Source organism: Sminthopsis crassicaudata, chromosome 4 (genome assembly GCF_048593235.1).
Source record: "Sminthopsis crassicaudata isolate SCR6 chromosome 4, ASM4859323v1, whole genome shotgun sequence".
NCBI lineage: Eukaryota > Metazoa > Chordata > Mammalia > Dasyuromorphia > Dasyuridae > Sminthopsis > Sminthopsis crassicaudata.
In genome coordinates, this window is record NC_133620.1 from 35113685 (window position 1) to 35135570 (window position 21886).

Here is a 21886-nt window from a genome sequence, read left to right on the forward strand (position 1 = left end):
TCCAAACCCAGCTGATACCAAGTCTAAGACAGTACATATACACTGTGCTACAAAGAAAACTGGATTGGGAGTTGGCAGATAGCAGGTCCAAATCCCCGAACTAGCTGAATAACCTTGGGCAATACATCATAGTTTTCAGCCTTAATGTCTTTAAATGGGTCCTGTTTCTTTCTCTGATTTGTTTTGGGTATAGGGTATATGACGTCACAAAACCATTAGATTCTTTAATAGACGTGTGACTGAAACTCACTGAGCTTAGTGTCCTCCTCTTTAAAAATGGGGATAATAATGCCTTCCCAACCTATCTGATCAGGCAGTTGTGAGGATCAAACAATATACTTTGAGTGCATGTGTTTTGTAAATCTTAAAGTATTAGAGTCATGATCCGAGGACCTTGGCTTTTGGTAACACCAGACACTGGGCAATAATAATGGCTAACATTGCTCAGCACTTTAAAATTGACAAAGTATTTTATAGACATAGTTTATCTAACCTTATAAAACACCCCTATGAAGCAGTGTGTCAACTCTTTTTCAAGGGGAAGAAACTGAGGCTTAGTTGATTTAGCCCAAAGTCACAGAGCTAATAATGTCAGAGCTGGGAAGAAAATCCAAGTATCCTGACTCCAAAAGCCAGTGTTACTGCCACTGTCCCAGATGGCTTCTCATTTCCATTAGCCTTCTCCAGCTGAGTTTAATGAACTGGTGACCCAGAATTGGAGATGAGAAGGATGGCCACAATAGACAGAATCAGAGATTTGGAGAATTAGAGAGTTAGAACCTGCACCAAAAGGATCCCACCATCACCTAACTGATGAAGGGTTCTCCTCTGTTCACTCAATGGCCTGCAAGGTGGCAAAGCTGATTCCACTCTCAGTTCTCGTTAAGTTGGAAAGTTCTCCCAACATCAAGCCCAAATTCGCCACTTTGCAACTTAAAGCCCTGGATCCTGGTTATGCCTTTGAGAGCTAAATGAAAGAAATCCCCCCCCCCCTCCCAGGCTGAGAACAGGTTGATCCTTATTATTATTACTATCACCTTGGGTTCACGAATTCTTTTTTTTTAAATAACTTTTTATTTTCAAAATATGCAAAGATAGTTTTCAACACTCACCCCTGCAAAACCTTGTTACAAGTTTTTTTTTTCTCTTGTCTTTCCCCCATCCCCTTCCCTAGAAAGCAAGTAATCCAATATATGTTAGACATGTGTAATTCTTCTATACATTAAATGAAAGAATTCTGATCCTTCCACATGACAGTCCTTCAAACACTGAGCGTGGCTATCATGAACGCCTTGAGTCTGCTCTTCTCCAGGCTCAGTTCTTTCTCAGTTAACAGATTTAAGGTCCTTCACCATCCTAGTAGCCCTCTTCTGGACACGCTGGATGACCAACATCCTTCTGAAAACCATGATGCTCAGAGCCAAACAAAGTAGTCCAGATAAAGTTTGACAAGGGAAAAATACTTGTCTCCTCTGAATGAACTACAAGGTCACATTTACTTTGGGGGGGGCTGTATAATAATATAATATATGATTATATATTATAATATATGATAATATAGTATAATAATTCTGGAAACATAAGCTTATAGTCCACTAGAAGCCCCAGATCTTTCCCTAGAACAACTGCTACCTATCCATGGCTATTTATGTTATTTGGCAGCTAGGTGCAGTGGATAAGAATATTGGATGTGGAGTCAGGAAAATTTATCTGCAAGAGTTCAAATCTGGTTTCAGATATTTATTAGAATTTATCAGATTATATTATTAGCTATGTGATCCCAGGCAGTTTATTTAACCCTCGTTGCTTCAGTTTTGTCATCTGTAAAATGAGGTGGAGAAGACAATGACATACTGTTCCAGTATCTTTACCAAAAAAAAAAAAAAAAAAAAAGAAAAAAAAAAGAAAAGAAAAGAAAAGAAAAAGAAAAACAAATGGAGTCACAAAGAATTGGTCATGACTGAAATAATTGAACAGCAGACTTAAATTCAAGTGATGAAGTGCATCTTGTTAGATTTGGTTCAGTGATCTACTTTATCAAAGTCCTTTCTGGGGAAAGAGAAGGTAAAGAAATAAGCATATATTAAGCACCTACTGTGTGCCAGGCACTGTGCTGAATAATTTATAAATATCTCCTTTGATCCTCACAACTTCCCTGAGGTGGGTACTATCACAATCCTTGGAGTGTTTTACACTTGAATTCAAAGAGGCCTAGAATCACAGATGACTATTTTCTGAAATTCTCCTCTTATCTGGCCAGCCTTTTCAGAAAAGTCTCTTTGTTTTGTCCAAGTCACACCTGCTAATTTTGAGTGTCCTCCAAGTTCTGTCATGGGCATTCTCTTTCCTCTAGTTTCTTTTACTTGGTGATCTCATGCTTCAGTTACTGTCTCAGTGTGGCTGATTTTCACATCCATCCCTAATCTCTCCAGTCTCACCTCTTCTACTGCCTGTTGGACATTTGGAATAGGATATTCTATACGCATCTTAATCTTAGCAAATCCAAAACAGAATTATGACTTTTCCTCCTAAGACTTCCAATCTTCTAAACTATCCCATTAGCATCACGTGCCCCATCTTCCTAGTGTCCAAGCTCAAAACCTAGATGTCATCCTGAATCCTTCACTTGCGTGCCGTACCCTCTCCCCGATTCCACATCCAATCTGGTCCCACAGGCTCTCACTTTTACCCCCATGAATCTCTTGTATTTGCTCCTTCTCTCTTCTGCCACTGCCACTACCCTGGTTTAGATCCTCATCATCTTACACCTGGACTTTGGAAATGCCTCCTAGTGGACCATTCTAGTTTCCTATCTTTGCACTCCAGTCCATCTTCCACTGAGCTGTCAAAGTGAGTCGAATGGCAAGCCGAGGACAAAAATGTAACTGAGAAATATTTGACAGAATAAAAATATAATACATTTGTGGTTTTCTAAGTCTATATCTGGACTGGACATTTGGAGCAGTAAATTCAAATGGCTCCTTATGACCTCCAGAATCAAACAAAAAAACTAGAATTCATTAATGTAAGAAAAGATTGAGACCCTCTTTTTAAAGTTCTCTTATGTCTCCTTTTACATACCTCCATTCTCTTCCCTTCCTCCTTTAGTTCATTTCAGAAGATAGGGCAGTACTTCTCCTTGCCAAGGTTAACAAAATACATAATTTTATACCTTATCATTTTCTTCAGCTAGATGGAATAGTGGATGCAGCACAAAGTTAGTTACAAAGACCTGAGTTCAAATCCAACTTCAGATTTCCTAACCGTGAGACCCTGGGCAAATCACTTAATCTCTGTTTACCTCAGTTTCCTCATCTGTAAAATGGAGATAAAAACAGCACCTACTTCTCAGGATTGTTATGAAGATCAAATGAGATAATAATTGTAAAGCACTTAGCACAGTGTCTGGGACATGCTACACAAATGTCCATTACTATTATTACCATCAATCTCTCAAGGTTGTTATGAGGATCAAATGAGATATTTATGAAGCGCTTAGCAGTGTCTGATACATAATAAGCACTATATAAACGTCCATTGTTATTATTACCATAATCTCCCAAGATTATTGTGAGAATCAAATGAGATAATAATTGTAAAGTGCTTAGCACCATGCCCATTTTGTAGTGAGCACTTAACACTATTTCTTCCCTTTTCCAGGAGTTTATTTACTTTAGTGCCAGGCTTGACCTATATTCACCCTCTTCCTTTCTACTGAACCCTTCACCGATGCTTACAAACACATCAGTCCTCCTGATCCAAAATAAACTTCCCTTGATCCTCCCATTCCCAGGCTTCCTTTTCTTGTGTCTTTTCCTTCCTTTCCTTGCTAACCATCTATGAAGCATTGTAGCTCAGTGCTATCACAATCAAATAGAATCAAATAGAAATCCCTGCTGGTCAAATATTGACTTTGAAAACACAAATTAGGGGCAGCCAGGTGGTGCAGTGAATAGAGCACCAGCCCTGAAGTCAGGAGGACCTGAGTTCAAAGCTGATTTCAGACACTTAGCACTTCTTGGCTGTATGACTCTGGACAAGTCACTTAACCCCAATTGCTTCAAAAAAAAAAAAAAAAAAAAAAAAAAAAGCAAATTAACATATTGTATTCCATTTTCATTTTGTTAAACATTTCCCAGTTACATTTTTGTCCTTGGCTTGACATTTGGATACCTCTCCTCCGGCTCCCTGGGTCCACTTTCTCATTGCCTCACCTGGCAACCATTTGCAATTTGGTTTCTGATCCCACTACTCTCCCAAAGCTGTGGGCCCTCTCCAAGGTCTCTTGGTACATAGTAGGAACTTACTAAATGCTAGTTGGCTGATTGTCAATAGCCAGATGTCAAATCTAGTGGTTTCACCTTCAGTGATTCTCTGTAATACTTCAGTGTTAACCCTGTTCTTCATCATCTCTCCTATCTTGGTTGTTATAACTGTTCTTACTTGATTTTCTTAACTGACTGATTCTTCTTGGACTCCTTCATTGACTTATTTTCTTGTTCTTGATTTCTAAGTTTGGGAACCAACTTGTTGTCGTAATTACTATGTGCCAGCCCCCGTGCTAAGCACTGAGAAAACAAAAGGAGAAAAGTGTCTGCTGACAATGTTAAAGATATATTATTTGTATTATATGAGAGAGGCAACTGTGTTACAGTGAGTAGATTAAAAACGTAGTCTTAAAATCAAGAAGAGACACAGAAAATCATAAATTTCATCCTGAAGGCAGTTGGGAGCCACATGGTCAGATCTGGACTGTAGGAAGATCACTTTGACAGTTGACTGAATAATCTGGAGCCAGTAGAGAGTTTAGGCAGGAAGGTTAATCAATAAGTTATTGTAATGTTCAAGCTGTGAGTGATAAGGACCTGTACCCATGCCAGTGTCAGTATCAGAGAGAAGGGAGCGTATAGGAGATGTGTCACAAAGTCGGAATCAACTGAACTTGTCACTAATCAGTTAAGATTGTATTTGGTTGAGGTAGGTTGGGAGGCTGGATTAAAAATTGGTATCCTGTACAGTAATAGGAAAATTGGGGAAAAGGAAATGTATGCTACTAAGTCCACCTACTATGTGCCAGGAGACCTTCAGTAGAGTAGGAGGGTCAGAAATCGAATCACAAGTGATCAGATAGAGGCAGTGAGTGAGGGAGTTGATGCAACAAGCTAGAACGAGAGTACAACCTGCAATCCAATGACAACCTATTTACCAACAATGGGAAATGGCTAACAAAACCAAAAGAAATGTAACTTTTTTTCCATTATGAGGGAAAGATAAGTTCTGTTTTGGACAGGATGAATGTAAGCTATTTATGGATCATTCAGTTTAGAATGTTCAATAGAAACCTGGAGACCTAAGAATGAGGTTAGGACTGGATAAGCACATCTGGTGTACAAAGATAGGTGACCCCTAGTTAAAGGGAGAAGAGGAAGCCTTAGGACACAGCCTTGGAGGACAGCCAGAGTTGTCAGGGTGTGACCTGAACAGAAATCCAACAAAGGTGCCATCATATAAGTAGGAGAGCCAGGAAAGTGCAAGTAGTATGGCAAAAACATAGGAAGCAGGCAGAGCATTCTAGATAAAAATGAAGAAAAAGGCCATTGGATTTGGTGATTAAGAGACTATTGGTAATTCTGGAACGGTTTCAACTGAATCACAAGGTTGGAAATCAGACTGCAGTGAGTCAAGAAACAGGGTGGGAATCAGAGGCACCAATTGTAGATGGACTTCTCAAGGACGCATGTTATTTAACGGCTGAATTGGAGGACTTTTGAAGGTGAGAGAGACATGGGTATAGTATACATACATATGTATATATATAGTATATAGCAGAGTAGCCAGAGACTGAAATGAGACAGTAGGGAAGATAGAAGTGCAACTTGCTTGGCAAAAAGAGCCATCTCTTCATGTGAAATGGGTGGTGGATATAGTGAGACAGAGAACAGGAAGCTCTTGGTAAAAAGGCTTCCAATTTTTCTGGCAACTTTCTTCACCATGACCCCTAACGACCAAATTCTATTTCTCTTCCCCCATCCCACCCAGATGAATCTTGACATGGATAAACAATGAAGGGGTTGCTTAGTTCCTGGCTACATTTTCTTTGGTGTATGGTGAACTACAGTATGAAGGTATTATAAAATCATTTTCTAAATGACTTTATGAATCAATCCACTGGAATACCCCTAAATCAATCTTTGAGGCACTAGAGGATTTATCCTGTTGATGTGCCCTTATTTTTATTTCAGCAACGTTAGCTACTGAGGGAAGGATTTCAACAATTAGGAATAGTCTTCCTTGCCAGGCCAGATCTTTATGCAGCCACAGCAGTTTGATGAGGTAACTAGGAAGCTCCTAGAAATTTTTCTCAATACAGTTTGAGAGGACACAGTGAAAATAAAGTCACTCTTGTAAGTAGCTTCCAGTTACTACTAAAGATTACTAGATTACAAAACCTATCCTAGGTCAATAAAGCTGAGTCATTTGAATATTCCAACCTCAGACTACATCTCTTTTCCTTTTGCCACTGAGTCTGAGATCTTTATTGTAGCTTAGAACAAGTCTATTTAAATCTAAAAAAATTTTCTTTGAGGAGAAACTTTTTAATTATAATTCTCAAATCACTTCTGCTCTATTGCTTTAAACAGGCATTTCTCCCTCCATTAGCAGAAAGCTCTAAATGGGGTTCCACACTTTGAAGTTTGGATAATTTTAAATCCGAGAGGATTCACGCCAAAGTCAACAAATCTCTCACATGCCTTTGTGAGAATTTCTTTGTGGCTGAGAATCTCGGCATCTGTCAAGGATTCACATGATTTCATAGCTGGGGCAAAAGACAGCATCTAGTCCGATTATTTTTTAGATATCTGATTAATTTTATAGGTGAGCTCTTAATTTTTTTAGAGATTTTTTTTTTTTTTAACAGATGAGCTAACAGTGAGATCTCAGTCAAGTCCACAGGCCGTAAGGGCTTATGTAATAGTAGAACCCAGGACTCCTGAATCTCAACCTAGCGGGTTATGTAGTTTACTCCAAAATTGCATTTATAGTGAGCGGTCTCAGTGGCAGATGGGAAGGAGTTGCCATCAATAGTGTTGGTAATGAAAATGCAGAGAATCCCCACATCTCATTTTGGCCAATGCTCCTCATCATCGAACTTGGGTTTTTTGCTGTCCTAATCACCTTTGGTGGAAATGTTAGCATGATTCCAGGGCAGTCAGCAAGCTGGAGAGGGAAGGGGCCGCAAAAACCCTCGAATTTAAGTTAGAATCATCAAATCTGAGAAGCCAAAGTCCCTTGGCCAGCAATACTTACTCACTTTGACTTATGCTTCCACGAGGTGGCGCCCTAGAGCAGAACGCGCTGCCCCCAGGGCCCGAAGGATCCTGACCTGTCAGTCATTCGCGGGCTCCCCCTCCCTTCACCCCCCGCCCCGGAGACAGATCTGCACAGCGCTTTGCCAATTCGGAAGCGAGCAGGTCCGAGGGGCGGGGCTTGTACAAGCCGGAGCCTCCCCCGGCCTCCGAGCCCTCCCAGCCCAAACACGCCTCGACTTCTTCAGTCTCGTAGATTACAGATAGCGACTTGGGTGATGCGGTCCTCCGGCTGTGAGCTCGGCTAGGCTCGCGGTAGGGGGGGGGGGGGGGGGGGGGGGGGAGTCTAACACCTTCGAGAGCCTCGCTCGGCCTTAACACCCCGCAATGCTTCCACGGCTTCCCCGCCCACTTCGCAGCCCCTCTTCCTCTACCCCCCCCCAGGCTCTGTTGGCAGTGGGGCCGTCTTGGGGCTAGCCTGGGAACCCCTCGGGGTTGGTGCGGTCTCACCTCCGCGTTCTAACGGCCCGTATCAAAGAATTTGGCTTAGATTTTGGGGAGGGATTCCGGAAACCTCAAAGTGCATTTCCTCCCCCCCCCCCCCCCATTTGTGGTTCACATTGAGTTCTACAAGGAAGCATCATTTACCTCCAAGGGTTAAAATCACAAGGTTAACTGTGGACCACGCGTCCTGCTCCTCGTCGGTCACGGGGTTGGCTACTGATTTATCATCGGGTGAACCAGCTTGAGGGGAGGGGGTACGGGGGGGGACTTTTCATCTGCAACATAGCTGGATGCCGTTTGGGAACAGGGCTTTGTAGTTCACCAGAGACATCAAGTGCTCCGAAAATCAACTAAATCTGCATCGTGTTCTAAGCCACAGGAAATCTTTCAAAGAAAATCATACTTAAAACCAAAGTTACAAAGTACAATCTATTTAAACTTTAATTTGTGCATTTGTGATAATTAATGACTGCAAAACACTCAAGTTTTTTTTTTTTTTTTAGAATGACATTGTTAAAAAGGCACGTCTCATTTTAATGAATGCATAGTGTACCATTCTAAAATATCCTAATTTCCTTACAAAGTGCTCTGAGCAGCCACTTACAGATACAGAATAGCAAAATATATTTACAATCTAGAGTTTAAAATTTTAAATCTGACTAAAAATAAACTTTAAAAAACTACAGAGAAAATTAGTGCTTTCTTCAGCTTAATTGTGTGAACATACCCTGCCCTCTAATTTTTTTTAGTGATTTACTTCAATTAAAAAAAAAATTTCTGTACAATGTGTAGTTACAAAAGGCTACTTCAGTGTTTAATGCTAAAAGCCTTTTCAGACATGGCTCTCGGGGTGTATCTGAGAACCAGAAAGAGTAAGCAGACTGTACCTCAAAAGTATTTCATGTCTCATATGGTAGAACAGTTCCAATGAAACCCCGAGCCCTGAGCTAAGCTCTTCCTCTGACCCCTGCCAAAGACAGGCATCACCCTGGACATGGTAAGATAACTCCACAAAGTGGGCTGCTCTCTCTCTCGTGAGGAAACATTTGGAATTCTGAGGAATAAGCCCAATATGCCAGGCCTCTTTTCCCCAGGACCTTGTTCGCCCTCCTCCTTGTATGGCACCAGGAGCTCTGTATCATCATCATCACTTTGTTGGAGTTAAAGGGCAATCAACAGGACTGTCAGTATTCTTGGGGCTTACACTGTTCTGAAGAGGTCAAATCATGAATGACAGTGGAGAGCTGTAAGGTTCTTGAAACACCATAAAATATCTTGAGCTCAGTTCTCTGTAACTCAGTGTGCTTTCATTTTTCCCTACAAGATTTAAAGATGAATTCTGTTTCAGAGGGAAGTTTGTTTATTGCAATTACATGGTTAATTCAGTCCAGGTAAGCTGACGGCTTGCTCTTGGTGAGGTATGATGATCCTATGTGGCTGAGGCAAGATCATGAGTTATCTATATGTATATAGAGCTAGATCTATCTAGATTCTATATCCTAACTGAGGGGAAAAAACATCAGAGTCACCAACAAGGAAAAAGGCTCTAGGCAAGGAGGAAACTCTTAGCTGGCAAAATGACTTTCCTGTAGCAACACAAAGATAACCCAAAACAGGCCCTTCTCAAGTGTTATGAAAATATTTGGTCAAATTACTTTTTGAGACTTTTGAGGTACAGTTTTTTAGTGTTATAATAGGTTTATAAAATATACATACACTGTTTTATCAAAAATATTTATACATTCTGTTACAACATATTGCTTTTTTACCCTCAGTAACTGCCAATATAAAATCTGGATTCAGTGGCCTAAAATGTATACAAATGTACTTCACGTAAATGCTGGAGTCGGAGGCGTCTGCGTGGCCACTGTGCCAAAGTAACAAAGTGGTACAATTAAATAACAAGCCTAGAACATCAAATAGATTACAACTCACACATATACATGTTCATGGCATGTATATACTGACAATCCCCATGGTGTAAAAATGATACGTTTACCTTAATACAGCAGATACAAAAAGAACTAGGATGCTAAATGAAGGGTGGGTCGTTTTTAAAAAGGCCGTCTTGTTCATTGATTTGGAAAGTCATGACTGAAAATCCGGGAGCATCTAGGCTTTGGGAATGCGTACAGAAAATACAGTATCTCAATTCATACTGACCAGAAGCACTCCTTTCTTTACTTTCTTAATAAAATGCTGATGTTCTGTTTGTTTCAGCAATGCTTAACAAACAAAAAACTGTTTGGCAAGTAGCTTTGAGAACTTGTCCATATTATTATGGAAGCACTTACATGGTTGGTAAAGATAAGGCATTAAAAACATTTCCTCCTAATAAATATAGAAAATTTACAAAAGGCGGCATCAATTCATTCCGTTATTTTCAAACTCAACACCAAAATGTGCACAAGTTGCAAATGACACTTTTGGATAATATTACAATAATTCCTTTAAAAAAATAACAGCATTTGCCTTATTCAGATAGAATCTTGTTAAGGTTGAGTATCATTAGCATCCCAAGCTTTTATTCTTAAAACACAGTGGAATGAAGTAAACTGTTATCTTTTATCTTTTCTAGATCCCAAGCTGGTCTTCCTTCCACTTAAGGCAAGCATAGGACAAAAGTATCCACTGTAGAAGAGGAAGGAAAAAAAGACAACATTGATCCAAGTGTGTCCACCTGTGAAGGATGTTTATATGGCCTGTATTCAGCTTAAACCCCATAAAACTGTTTCCAGTGCACAGATTAAAAATGGAAATACATTGCAAAAGGCCACTCTTCAAGAAAGATATTAGACTAGTACTTTTAAAAACAAATCTTCATGTGATTTCCAAAATCAGAAGCTACCGGTGGCACAGAGAGCAAGTGGAGGGGTTGCTATTCGGCTAAAGAGGTCTGTCTTCTCACGAGTCATTCTGCTAGTTTCACAGTGTCTTGGAACTCAACACCAATCTGCAATGTAGTCAAAATCTCGAAACATTTCTTGCTCCTCTTCTGAAAGTATCCTTGGTTCCCGAGGTGGGGTCAGAATAGGTGCTTCTGAGGTAAATTCATCATCAAAATTACTTACATCCTCTCGTCCTCTGATGGTAGGAACAAAGGGTGGCTTTACTTTCTTGGCTAGCAAAGCATTCCAATCAATTAGCTGTTTCATAGAACAAAGAACAACAGACAGATTGAGTTTTCCTATTGTGATTTGTTAAATGGGATGAACAGTTCCCTTAATTTCCTACTTACCCGGAAAAATGGGTGCTTTTTGACATCCTCTGCATCTTTCTCACCAGCTCCCAGGCGCCGTTCTGGATTTCTTCTCAGTAGCTAATATCACAAACACAAGGTTGTAAAATTAAAACTAGTCACCTTCATTGTGCTAAGATTCCCAGACACTGTCTTTCGTTCTCCTTCCTTCTAAAACCTTTTTAGGATCCCATCTTCATTCTTAAGGACCTAGTTTGACAGCCGACAATCGTTACTAAATAACCTTTCTTTAGACAATGCTAATTTCAAGCCATATACATAGCTAAGTATACGTGTAGATAACCTGGAAAAGGGAATACCAGACTATTTTTCTATTACATATATAGGGGTTGATAGCATTATCGCTGTATCTCTATTGAATCAGAAACATGTAAACACTCAGTTTTCTTCCCCCCCCCCCCCTTTGAGGTTGGGGTTAAGTGACTTGCCCAGGGTCACACAGATAGGAAGTGTTAAGTATCTGAGACCAGATTTGAACTTGGGTCCTCCTGAATTCAAGGCTGGCGCTCTATCCACTGCGCCACCTAGCTGCCCCCAGAAACATGTAAATATATTGTCACTTCATTTAACTAAGAAAACCATGTCATATTTGGTAAGGTACATGTGTGACTGCTTGAACTAGTGGCTATCAAGGTCCCTTCCACCTCTCAAATTATGTGATTGAGGGCGAGTTGCTTAGTTTAATCTACACAAAAGTCCCAGACTGGTCACTTTTTTATCCATTATTAGAGTTCTGCTAATCCCAAGAAGTAGTGTAATATATATATGCAAAATTTGGTCAGATATTATTTGGAATGATTTGTCTATCTGTATAAGGGGTAAGGATAGTATTAAACTAAATGCTGCAATAGTTTTCTTCAGAAAAAAATAGTGTTAAGAGACTTGCTGAATACTGTTTGGCTCTTACCCTTCTCATTATGGAAATGGCTTCTGTAGACAAGAATCGTGGATACCTTACTTCATCATTTACAATACTGTCGAAAACCTCTTCTTCATCATCACCAGGAAAGGGAGACTGGAAAAAAAAAAAAAAACACCAAAATAAAGCAAACAACTTTTGTTAAGCTAAAATGACTTGACTTCAAGTACTACAAGTTCTGCCATTACCTAGAACATAACTTCCTTGCAGCCACACCTAAGAGGAACACAACCAGGAAGTAAGAATAAAGACTTCCATGCAGCCAAAAGAAATGATCCAAATCCTCTAATATTTTCACATTCAAAAATTCACATTTAATAAGCTTGATAATCTTGTTTTTAAGTTTATGCAGATTCAAAATAGCAAATTAGAGGGAAGCTAAGCTATTCACACAACAGGTTAGAGATGACAGACAAAACTAGGAAAAGCAAGCCTGAAAACCTATGTCACAATAGTTGCTGAAGATTTAGTAAATCAGGGAGAAGCATAAGAACAGATACAACTTCAAAAAGGTTAGGTTTGTTCAGTATATTCTTTTTAAGATTGCAAGAAGAGGCACAGTGGTATGGTGGGCAGAGAAACAGTACTGAAATCAGGTCCATCTGGGTTCAAATCCTGCCCTGGACACTTACTAGTCATTGGTTTAATTTCTCAGCCTTCTGGAAATTCTAAGCTCTAAGCTGGAAGAACAGATGCAATCTCTATTGGTGGAGGGAGTTTCCTCATAAGACATTCCCTTTGCCAATGAGTTTTCAATAACTGCTATGAAATGATAAAACAGGATAATTTAATTTTCTCTTTAGACATTTTTCCAGCTAGAGGTGTTAATGACAAACAAAATGGAAAAAAAATCAGTTCATAAGCAATTAAGAGCTAGGTGTAAAACTCAATTACTTAAGAGGCATTTGCTTCTGATAGTAACTTTCTGGCTTGCCCACTACTACCTTGGAGTCATTCTGGAAAAGTTGTCATTTGTCCTTCATTTTCAAAGAGCATCAATGACATCACAGAATATTGTCTTGACTTATGCTGGATTTAAGTAAAACAGAGCTATATGAAAGTCATCAGCATCACTCTTCCAGTCATCAGCGTCTAGGGGCAAGACTAAGGTCAGGATGGTTCAGGATGCAGTGGATGACCTCGGCATCTATGATGTCTGACCAAACTCCAAAGTTGCCTATCCATTCCACCTGGAGATATCTTCACATGCTTGGGGCAGACACCCCCCTAATTCAGCAGCAAGTCTGAAGGCTAACCTCAGCCTGGTTTAGCTGGCTGTCTGAGATGACTTTACTGGCATATGGCTGCTGTGCATGGTTCTGCTTCTTGGAACCCCATGTAAAAGCTAAGTGCCACGTAGACCCCAAAGCTGGATGAGCAGCCCTCCCCCAAAGGGACTGGTCCTCCTTGAATATACCATATACCCTTTCTAGAACAGTACGGGAACAACAGAGTAGAATGGCCACAGGTTCTCCTGCAATAAGGGCTCAGAAGACAACATTTTTGTAGATGACTTCTGGGTAAGTGAATGAAAACTGAGCAAACTGTAATAAAAAAAATTATTGGTAGTGACTCTAACTGGCTTAAAATATAAACTTCTTTCTAAAATTTTGCAGGGAGTAACTGAAAGTGGAAGTGTAATAAAAAACATGACTCATAGTACAGCTAGGAGCAGTGGAAAAAACAACATTCAAGTTTATAAAAAGCTTGCTGAGCGAGACCCATATAAGTCAGATCATCCTGAGAGGAGCTCAGAAAGAGAACAAGCATTTCTTAAGTGCCTATTAGTTGGGCTAGGCAGGACATTTTGTTTATACTGTTACCTGGTTTGAGTCTTAACAGCAACCTCATGAGATAGGTACTAGTATTCTCATTTTGCATAAGAGGACAACAACAGAAAAAAGGAAAAAAATCTTTTTGCCACTACAACAATTAAATATGTACTTTTACATAATAATTTCTAATATATGCTGTTTGAAGAAAATAAATATGGAGAAAAACCATGGGACTGGATGAAATATACATAAAGAATTTTTGTGTGGGAGATGACAATTTAGAAAACTCTGACGGACCAATTCTCAAGAATATCTAAAAGAACAATGAGTACCCCATGTAGGAAAACAAAGCAAATAAAACATCACTACCAAAAAAACAAAACAAAACAAAAAAAACAGGCCAGGTGATAAAATAGGAGAAAGTATAGCTGAGCTTTCTCTATTTTCCTCCCAAACAGATCTAGAAAAACATCAGAATGAATCTTATCTGGAAATCCAAGGGGGGGGAATCAAAGTCATTGTTGAGGTCTGTGAACACTGGAAATGGGATTTAGTTAGGAACAGCAATGCAAAGCATTCTAGCACAGGAAGAGGATATACACAAGAGACCATAGACCCTACAGAAGGTTCTGATCTCATACAAGGTGGGGAGAGATGTGCCACTGGAAGTGGGTCATAGAAACACAATAAACTAAAGGGGAGCCTTGCATGGGAGGAGGGGTGATTCAGGAAAGGAGTGGTTGCAGGCCTAGCCTGAACTGTATACATTCAAAAGTAAGTTGCAGTTTTGTGTCTCTGACCTCATAAGACCTCAGGGTCTCCATTCTAGCTTCATTATTACTGAAGCCTGCAGTAGAATAACAAGAATAGGATTCCAAGATCAAAAGGATCCTGCTCTTCTGTGCCTCTGTATTAGCAGACATGGCTCCCATTTCTCTGATTGATAGGGACTGAATCCAGCTACAGCCCACTGGAATGCTAACCACAGCACACTCAGAGGTGTGTTGCTCAGATCCAAAGCCAGGTCAAGAACTTATAAAGCTGAGATCAAGGGAAAAGAGATCTGAGTTAGCCATGGATCAGACCATTTGGGGAGCACTAAAAGCCTGAAGAACACCAGCCTGAGATGTCTCTGACTTGGAATAACATAATTCTCAGTACCACAAGAAAGCAATATCTAGCTCAGACATTCACTCAAGAAGTGTGGCCTTAACAAAAATCTAATATTAGTAAGTGAGCTAGAAAAATGGACAACAACAAAAAAGAAGACCTTCATAAAAAAAAAAAAAATTTAAGGTGACAGAGACACTTCAAGATAAAAAACCTATAAGGATTACAAATAATGCATAAGGAAAGCCTCAAAGGAAAACATGGCATGGGCACAAGTTGAACTGGAATTACTCAAAGAGATGAAGAGTTTAAAAGAAAAAAAGGATTTAAAATGTACAAATAATTGTACAAATAAGAATGCTAAAGGAAAAAAAAAGAAAACTGAAAATGAACTGAGAACTACAAAAGAATTAAAAAGGAATTACTAGCTTGGCATAAGAAATGCAACATCTAACCCAAGAAATAACTCCTTGAAAACTAGAATGGATCAAATAAAATCTATTGACTCTATGAAATGATAAAAAATATTAAAACAAAATCAAAAGACTGAGAATACAAGAAAAAAATAAGGTATCTCATAGGAAAAACACTGACCTGCAATACAAATCAAGGAGAAAAAAAATTAAGATCCATTAGATTACCTGGGCACTGTGATCAAAAAAAAAAAAAAAAAAAAAAAAAAAAAATCAAATATCCTATATTTCAAGAAATCTTAAAAGAGAACTCTCTAGATTTCTTAGAACTAGAGGACAAAGGAGAAATAGAAAGAATTCATCAGCTAACTTCCTCAAAAGAAACCCCAAAATGAAAACTTCTAGGAACATTATAGGGCAAATGCAGAACTTCTAAGTCTGAGAAACAATAATGCAACCAAGTCAGAAAGAATTCATGTAATAAGGAGCTGCAGTCAAGGTTAGACAAACTTTAGCATCCATCACTATAATGTAGAGTTTAGAATATACTAGGCAAAGAACATAGGCTTTCAACCAGCAATAATTTTTGTTAGCCAACAAAACAGAATGTAAATCTTTGGGGCAAAAGAACTGACCTTTAATGAAAAAGAAGATTCTTACGCATTCCTAAGAATAAGATCAATTTTAAAGTATAAACAGGAGTCATAAGAAATATGAAAAAGCAAGCATAAATGCTTAATTATAACAAATTAAATAAAGATAAACTTTTACATTTTAATATGGGAAGATAAGATATATCGTTTTCCCCCTCTCCTATCAGCATCAGGATCACAGAATTTAATTAAACACAGGTCATGAAAGTGGTTCTGTTAGGTTTTGATGATCTAAAAAGAACTGAAAAGGTGGAAAACTGGATACACTAGGGAGTGAAAAAGGAGAGGAAAGATGGGGAAAATTATCTCACCTAAATTAGGCTACTCAAATAAATTGTACACATTATAAAAAAAAAAAAAAAAAAAAAAAAAAGAGGGTGATACCTGAACCTCATTCTCATCTGAACTGGTCAAAAGAGGGAAGAGTGAATAGGGATTAGTCCTATGCAAAACAAATTAACTAAGGATTTACATAAATACTTATTCTTGTGGTTTCAAAGAATTGGATAGGGATTGTCCATTAATTGGGCAAAGTTAAACAAGTTTTATGGCATATAAAGGTGATGGAATGAAAGGTTTTAAGAACTGAAGGGGACAGTTACACAGAAACCTAATACTTATTTTATCTGACAGACCAGAATAAGAACTTATACAGCGACAACAAAGACAAACAACCTTGAAAGACTAAGGAACTCTGATAAGTGCAATGTGATTCCAGGGTTCATGTTTGTAAAAGAATCTTCCCTACCAGGCCCTGATAAACAGGTGGTGAATTCAGACACACACACACACACACACACACACACACACACACCCCAACCACCCTCCCTTCCTCCCTCCCATAGGTAACAGGTTTTCTTCAAGGAGGGTGGGTGAGAAATAAAGTAGGCTTTTGTTGACTGATAGAAAAGTTATTTTTAAAAATCATGCTATCTCATAAAAAAAAATTATATAGAAAAAACTAATAAACTTTTTCACACATCTACTTTCTTATTTCTATAAAACAATCTGCTGATATATCTAGGGCATTTTTGATGAAGATTTAAGAACAGAGGCTTTTTTATAAATCATTTTTTAAAGCAGATATCTTTACAGTTACAAAATTGACTGAAAAGTGTTAAGAGAATACAAGAACTCATTGTACTTATTTCATGTTGACTATTAAAAAAAAAAATCCATGCAGTTGGGAGAATAAAATACTTCCATAAAGTTTGAATTTGGGACTCAGGTCCTCCTGACTTCCTGACCTCCATAGAGTCACATAATCCTGTCAACTGGGTTCAATCTACAACTCTTTCATCCAATTTTACTGGGCCCTCACTGCTGGAGAGAAATCCCTTATTTTTCCCTGATCAATTTTCAATGATGACATCCTCAGCAGAAGCTATTCTAAACTCAGACTTCCTGGACTCTGTCCTTTCTGGAGCTGAGGATTGTGCATTCTCCAAGCTGCCAACAGGGTTTCCTAAAGGTCAGCAGCAATCACGTGACTTCTACTCCCCATTTACTCCAAAATCAGAAGATACCTTCCCTTCAAAGGTCTGGCCACTGTCTCCTTCTCCAGTCTTATGCTTTCCTCCATGAGCTTCCCAGTCTAACTATACTTGCTGCCTCCTCCTCCTCACACCCAATGCTCTATCTCCAGATTTTCTGCCTTAGTCCTTGCCTTTTCGCCTTCTCTTCATGTCTCTGGTTCCTGGGCTTCCTGCAGTGCTTAGCTCAAATACCATCTGCAGGGGCTCTTTCCACATTCTCTTGATATTTTTCAGAAGGGTACTCAGTCTTCATCTAGTTATTTACATGTCTCTCATCACCCTCTGAGACCTCTGGGAACAGGGACCATTAATGCCTCATATATAGTGTCTACTTAACAAATGCTTCTTGATTGACTCCTTTATTAAGAAAACATTCTCCACTCTCGTTTTGTTTCTGTCTCACTGAAAAAGCTGTATCTTTTCTAAGGTAATCTTTCCATGGGTACTCCAAAAAAAAATATATATATATATATATATATATATGTATGATTTGAGTTTTGGTTTCAAATTCCCTCCTTCCCATCTAGAGAAGCTAGATAGCACAGTGGAGAATTTTGAGCCTGGAGTGAGGAAGACTTAAAGAGACTCTGAGCAAGTCACATACCCTCTATTCACCTCAGTTTCCTTAGCTGTAAAATGGGGACATTAGGACCTGCCTTCCAAGCATGTTATGAGGCTCAAATGAGATAATAATTATAAAATGGTTAGCATACAGTAGGCACCTGTTAAGTCTTCTTAAACAAGCCTATTACAAAAATGTCATTGAATGAAATAAAATTTCCCTAATACTCATGCACTATATCCATCAGCTCTTTATTTGAAGATAGATCATCTTCATCATGATATTCATCATGAGATCCCTGGAGTTAGGGTTTGTATTGATCACAGACATGGAAAAGATTTTCAGTTTTATCTCTTCAGTTATTTTCACAGTTGTCTTTATAGTAATATTTACTTTAATTATTAAATTATATAAATTATTATTAAACTGTTTTTCTGATTCTGCCCATTCTACTCTAATACAAATTTTTCCAAGTTTTTCCTAAAAGTCATCTCTTTTATCATTTCTTAGAAAACAATAGTATCCCAATACATAAAAAGCTATTCAGCCATTCCTCAAATGATGGGCAGCCTCTCCTTTTCCAATCCTTTTTCACCAACAAAAGAACTCTATAATGAATTCTATATGTGTAGGTCCTTTTCTTTTTCCTTTAATCTTTTTGAGGTACTGATCACACACAGCATAGCACCAGTTGAGTACCAGTTCTAAACTGATTTCCAGACTGGTTGGACTAATTCCCAGTTCCATCAAGAGAATACATTAAAATACCTGTTTTCTCAAAAACCCTCCAGCATTTGTTACTTTCCCTTTTGGTGAAAACTTCCAATCTAATTATTTCTTTAATTTTTATAATTTAGAATATTTTTTTATGGCTACTGACAGCTTGGATATAACCTTCAGCCTCTCCTCATCGATTATTTCTTTCCTTCTTACCTACAAACATGCCTGATTCTCTTCTATCCTTAAAAGTTCATTAGCGCTTAGGATTCTCATTATCCCCCTTGTCCTTCCCCTTCCTTTTTTATCCAAACTCCTAGATGTCGTTTATACTTAAATCTGGGATATTGTTCTCTCCACAGTTAATAATAGTCTGAATTGTCCAATCTAATGGTCTGTTTTCAAACTGGATCTTTCTTGACTTTTCTTCATTTACCACAGTGCCTAAAATATCGTTGGAACTCAGTATGCGCTTGTGAACTAACTAGACAAGATGAGCTGGGAGGTAAAATTCTTACTTGTCCTTGCCATCCCTACATCTATTGACCCTGTCCCTCAGGCCTGCTGTGTACTCCCTCCTATTCTTATTGCTTCCTTTAAATTTCACCTCCAACCCAATCTTCTTCAGTAAGCCTTGCCCAACTCCCTTCAATTCCAGTATCCATTCATCTTGCACATTGCTTGTCTGCACAGATTTGTTGTCTCCTCCACTAAGTTATGAGTTCCTTGAGGGCAGGAGTGCCTTTTGCCTTTTTTTGTGTCTCCAGTACTAAACACTGAGTCTGCCACATAATAAACACTTAATAAATGCTTACTGTGATTGACTGATCATACTCAGTATTAAGTGAATGAAGAATGACTGTTGTCTGACTATAAGCTAGTGGGCTATACAGCCACAAAGCAGGTGGACAGGTGCATAAGAACGGGACGAGTGAAATAAACCCAGAATTGATCAGGAAGGAAAAGGGCTGGGCTGCATTTCAACTACGAATCAGTTTTTAAAGATAACTCCAACCTCTGCAATGAAACAAATACCCAATCCTTTTAAATATCAGTATGTTTTCTGGTGATGCTGTGTAGCTATGGGTCATAGAATGACATCATCTCCAAAGAATTAAACCTGTGGGTTATTCAAAGGAAATTGAAGAGGTATAGAATGAGTGTAAGCTGTGACATACAGGTCTCAATCAACTACACAGGAGAAGAGGTTCAAAGCAAAGGTATTGATAATTTATACACTGCAAATAGCAAACAGCAGATTGACTTAGGAAGCCATATATGAACATTTTCTATGTTTTACCCTATTTTTATTTATTTAGTTAAATATTTCTAAATTACATTTTAATCTGGTTCTGGCTAAACTCAGGAAATGTTGCAAGCCACAATAAGGCCCAAGAGTTTTGGGTTGGTATAAAGAATATTTTTAAAGAGATTTATGATCAGAATAGGAGGTAGATGAGTCATATAGTGATAGCATGTGATAATTGCAGAAGTGCCAGCATCTTCTACTGGAATACACATAAATGGGAGGAGAATGTTGGATAGATAGTCAATGGAGATGTTAAAGGAGATCATGAACATGAAACTGTATAAACTGAGAAAGCATGGTCAGCTGGATAAGATTACAAATTCCTTAAAATATCTAAATACAATATGGATTATGCTAATAACATTGATTAAAAGTTCTCCAATGTCTGGGAGACTTAAATAAAAACCAGGTTAGGTTGTTATTTTTAAAGGATTTTTTAAGCATGTTTCCTCACAGTTGAACATTTTCTTTCTGATAGTGGTGAAGAAGGCCAAGTGACCAATGCCTTTGTAATGCAGAAAAACCTCAACTCTTGCTAACAAGCAGGGGGAGACAAGGCAGTGTATTATGACTAAAACCAGAGGGAAGACCTCTGCAGAGTAGGGTCCCAAAACCTCACTGATAGAAACTAAAGGAACCATTACAGAAAAATTGACCTAACTTAAAAATAAAAATTTATGACATGATAGGGTACTGGGATTATATATAGTTTTGCATATTGCAGACATCTCACTCTTAGAAATAGTAAGAGTTCCTATGTGTTGATCTATTTTCTCCAAAAAGTTTACTTCAAATTTTAAGAACTATAATGTAAGAAAGACAAAAAAGAACTGCTTTGTGACTTATCTTCCTACTTTAAGAGGACAGCTAATCTTGATTTTGATGAAGGCTTTTCAATGACTAATGCTATCTGTACTCTGTTCTAGTCTCAGCATCCTCTGTAAACATTTTGGTAGACACCATAAACTTAGAGATAGTTGTAGTGGCTACAAATAGGCATGGAAGCAAAGTTCTAATTCTTCTTAAAGCATTAAGCTTTCTGGTTGCACTCTTTTTTTTTTTTTTTTTCCCTACCCAGGACAGCTTATTAACTACTGCTCACCTCTCCAACCAGCATTTCATATATAAGCACACCAAGCCCCCACCAGTCCACGGCTCTTGTATAAGATGTTTCAGTCAAGACTTCTGGAGCTAGGAATTCTGGAGTGCCACAAAATGTGCTCGTTCTGTCTCCGAAGCCCATTCCTAAAAAATAGAAATACCAAATTACTCCTTAGATACCTCATATGTCCTCCCCTCTCCCACAATCCATCCCTTCTGCCTAGAGCTAACATAAAAACTAGTTGATATCTAACTAAATAAAAAATACACAGGAGAAGCAAATCTCATATATCATGCTAGCACTTTTCCCAGAATAACTCTGCCCCCTCACTCCTGGTCCCCATCTCATCATTTTCTGATGAGTAGATAAAAGTACCCCAAATGGTGACTAAGTAAATATGTAACTGTCAACTCAACCCAAAATAAATAAAATAAATTCTATCCAAAATAATTTTAGTATTTTCAGTATATTGATTTCATAATGGACTATTACTTTTTTCTTACTTCTTTTGGGAAAGATGATAATATAATATATATATATAAGATGATGTATAATGTGTCTAGAAAACAAGATGGAAAAAATCCAAAAGAAGTTAATAAAAATAAAAATCCAAAATCTAGGTAGTGATTTTTCTGGATAATCAAGTGTTGACCAAGGTTATATCTGCAAATGTTATGCAATTTAATCCAATTTCTTTAGTCCAATTTATTTTCAATGTGCC

The 21886-nt window shown here is 38.3% G+C and overlaps 1 protein-coding gene across 3 annotated transcripts in view; it reads right to left on the bottom strand.

Annotated features, from left to right (window-relative positions):
• Nucleotides 1–8226: 8226 nt before the first annotated feature.
• Nucleotides 8227–21886, bottom strand: part of PKN2 (protein kinase N2) — a 152776-nt gene continuing 139116 nt past the window's right edge. For all 3 annotated transcript variants that reach the window (XM_074266308.1, XM_074266309.1, XM_074266310.1), the window contains 4 exons: nt 21166–21308; nt 11978–12085; nt 11050–11130; nt 8227–10957 (listed from right to left, as the gene is read on the bottom strand). In XM_074266308.1, coding sequence (XP_074122409.1) covers nt 10754–10957; nt 11050–11130; nt 11978–12085; nt 21166–21308 — 536 coding nt within the window. In that variant the 3' untranslated portion in view covers nt 8227–10753. The remainder of the gene's footprint in view (nt 10958–11049; nt 11131–11977; nt 12086–21165; nt 21309–21886) is intronic.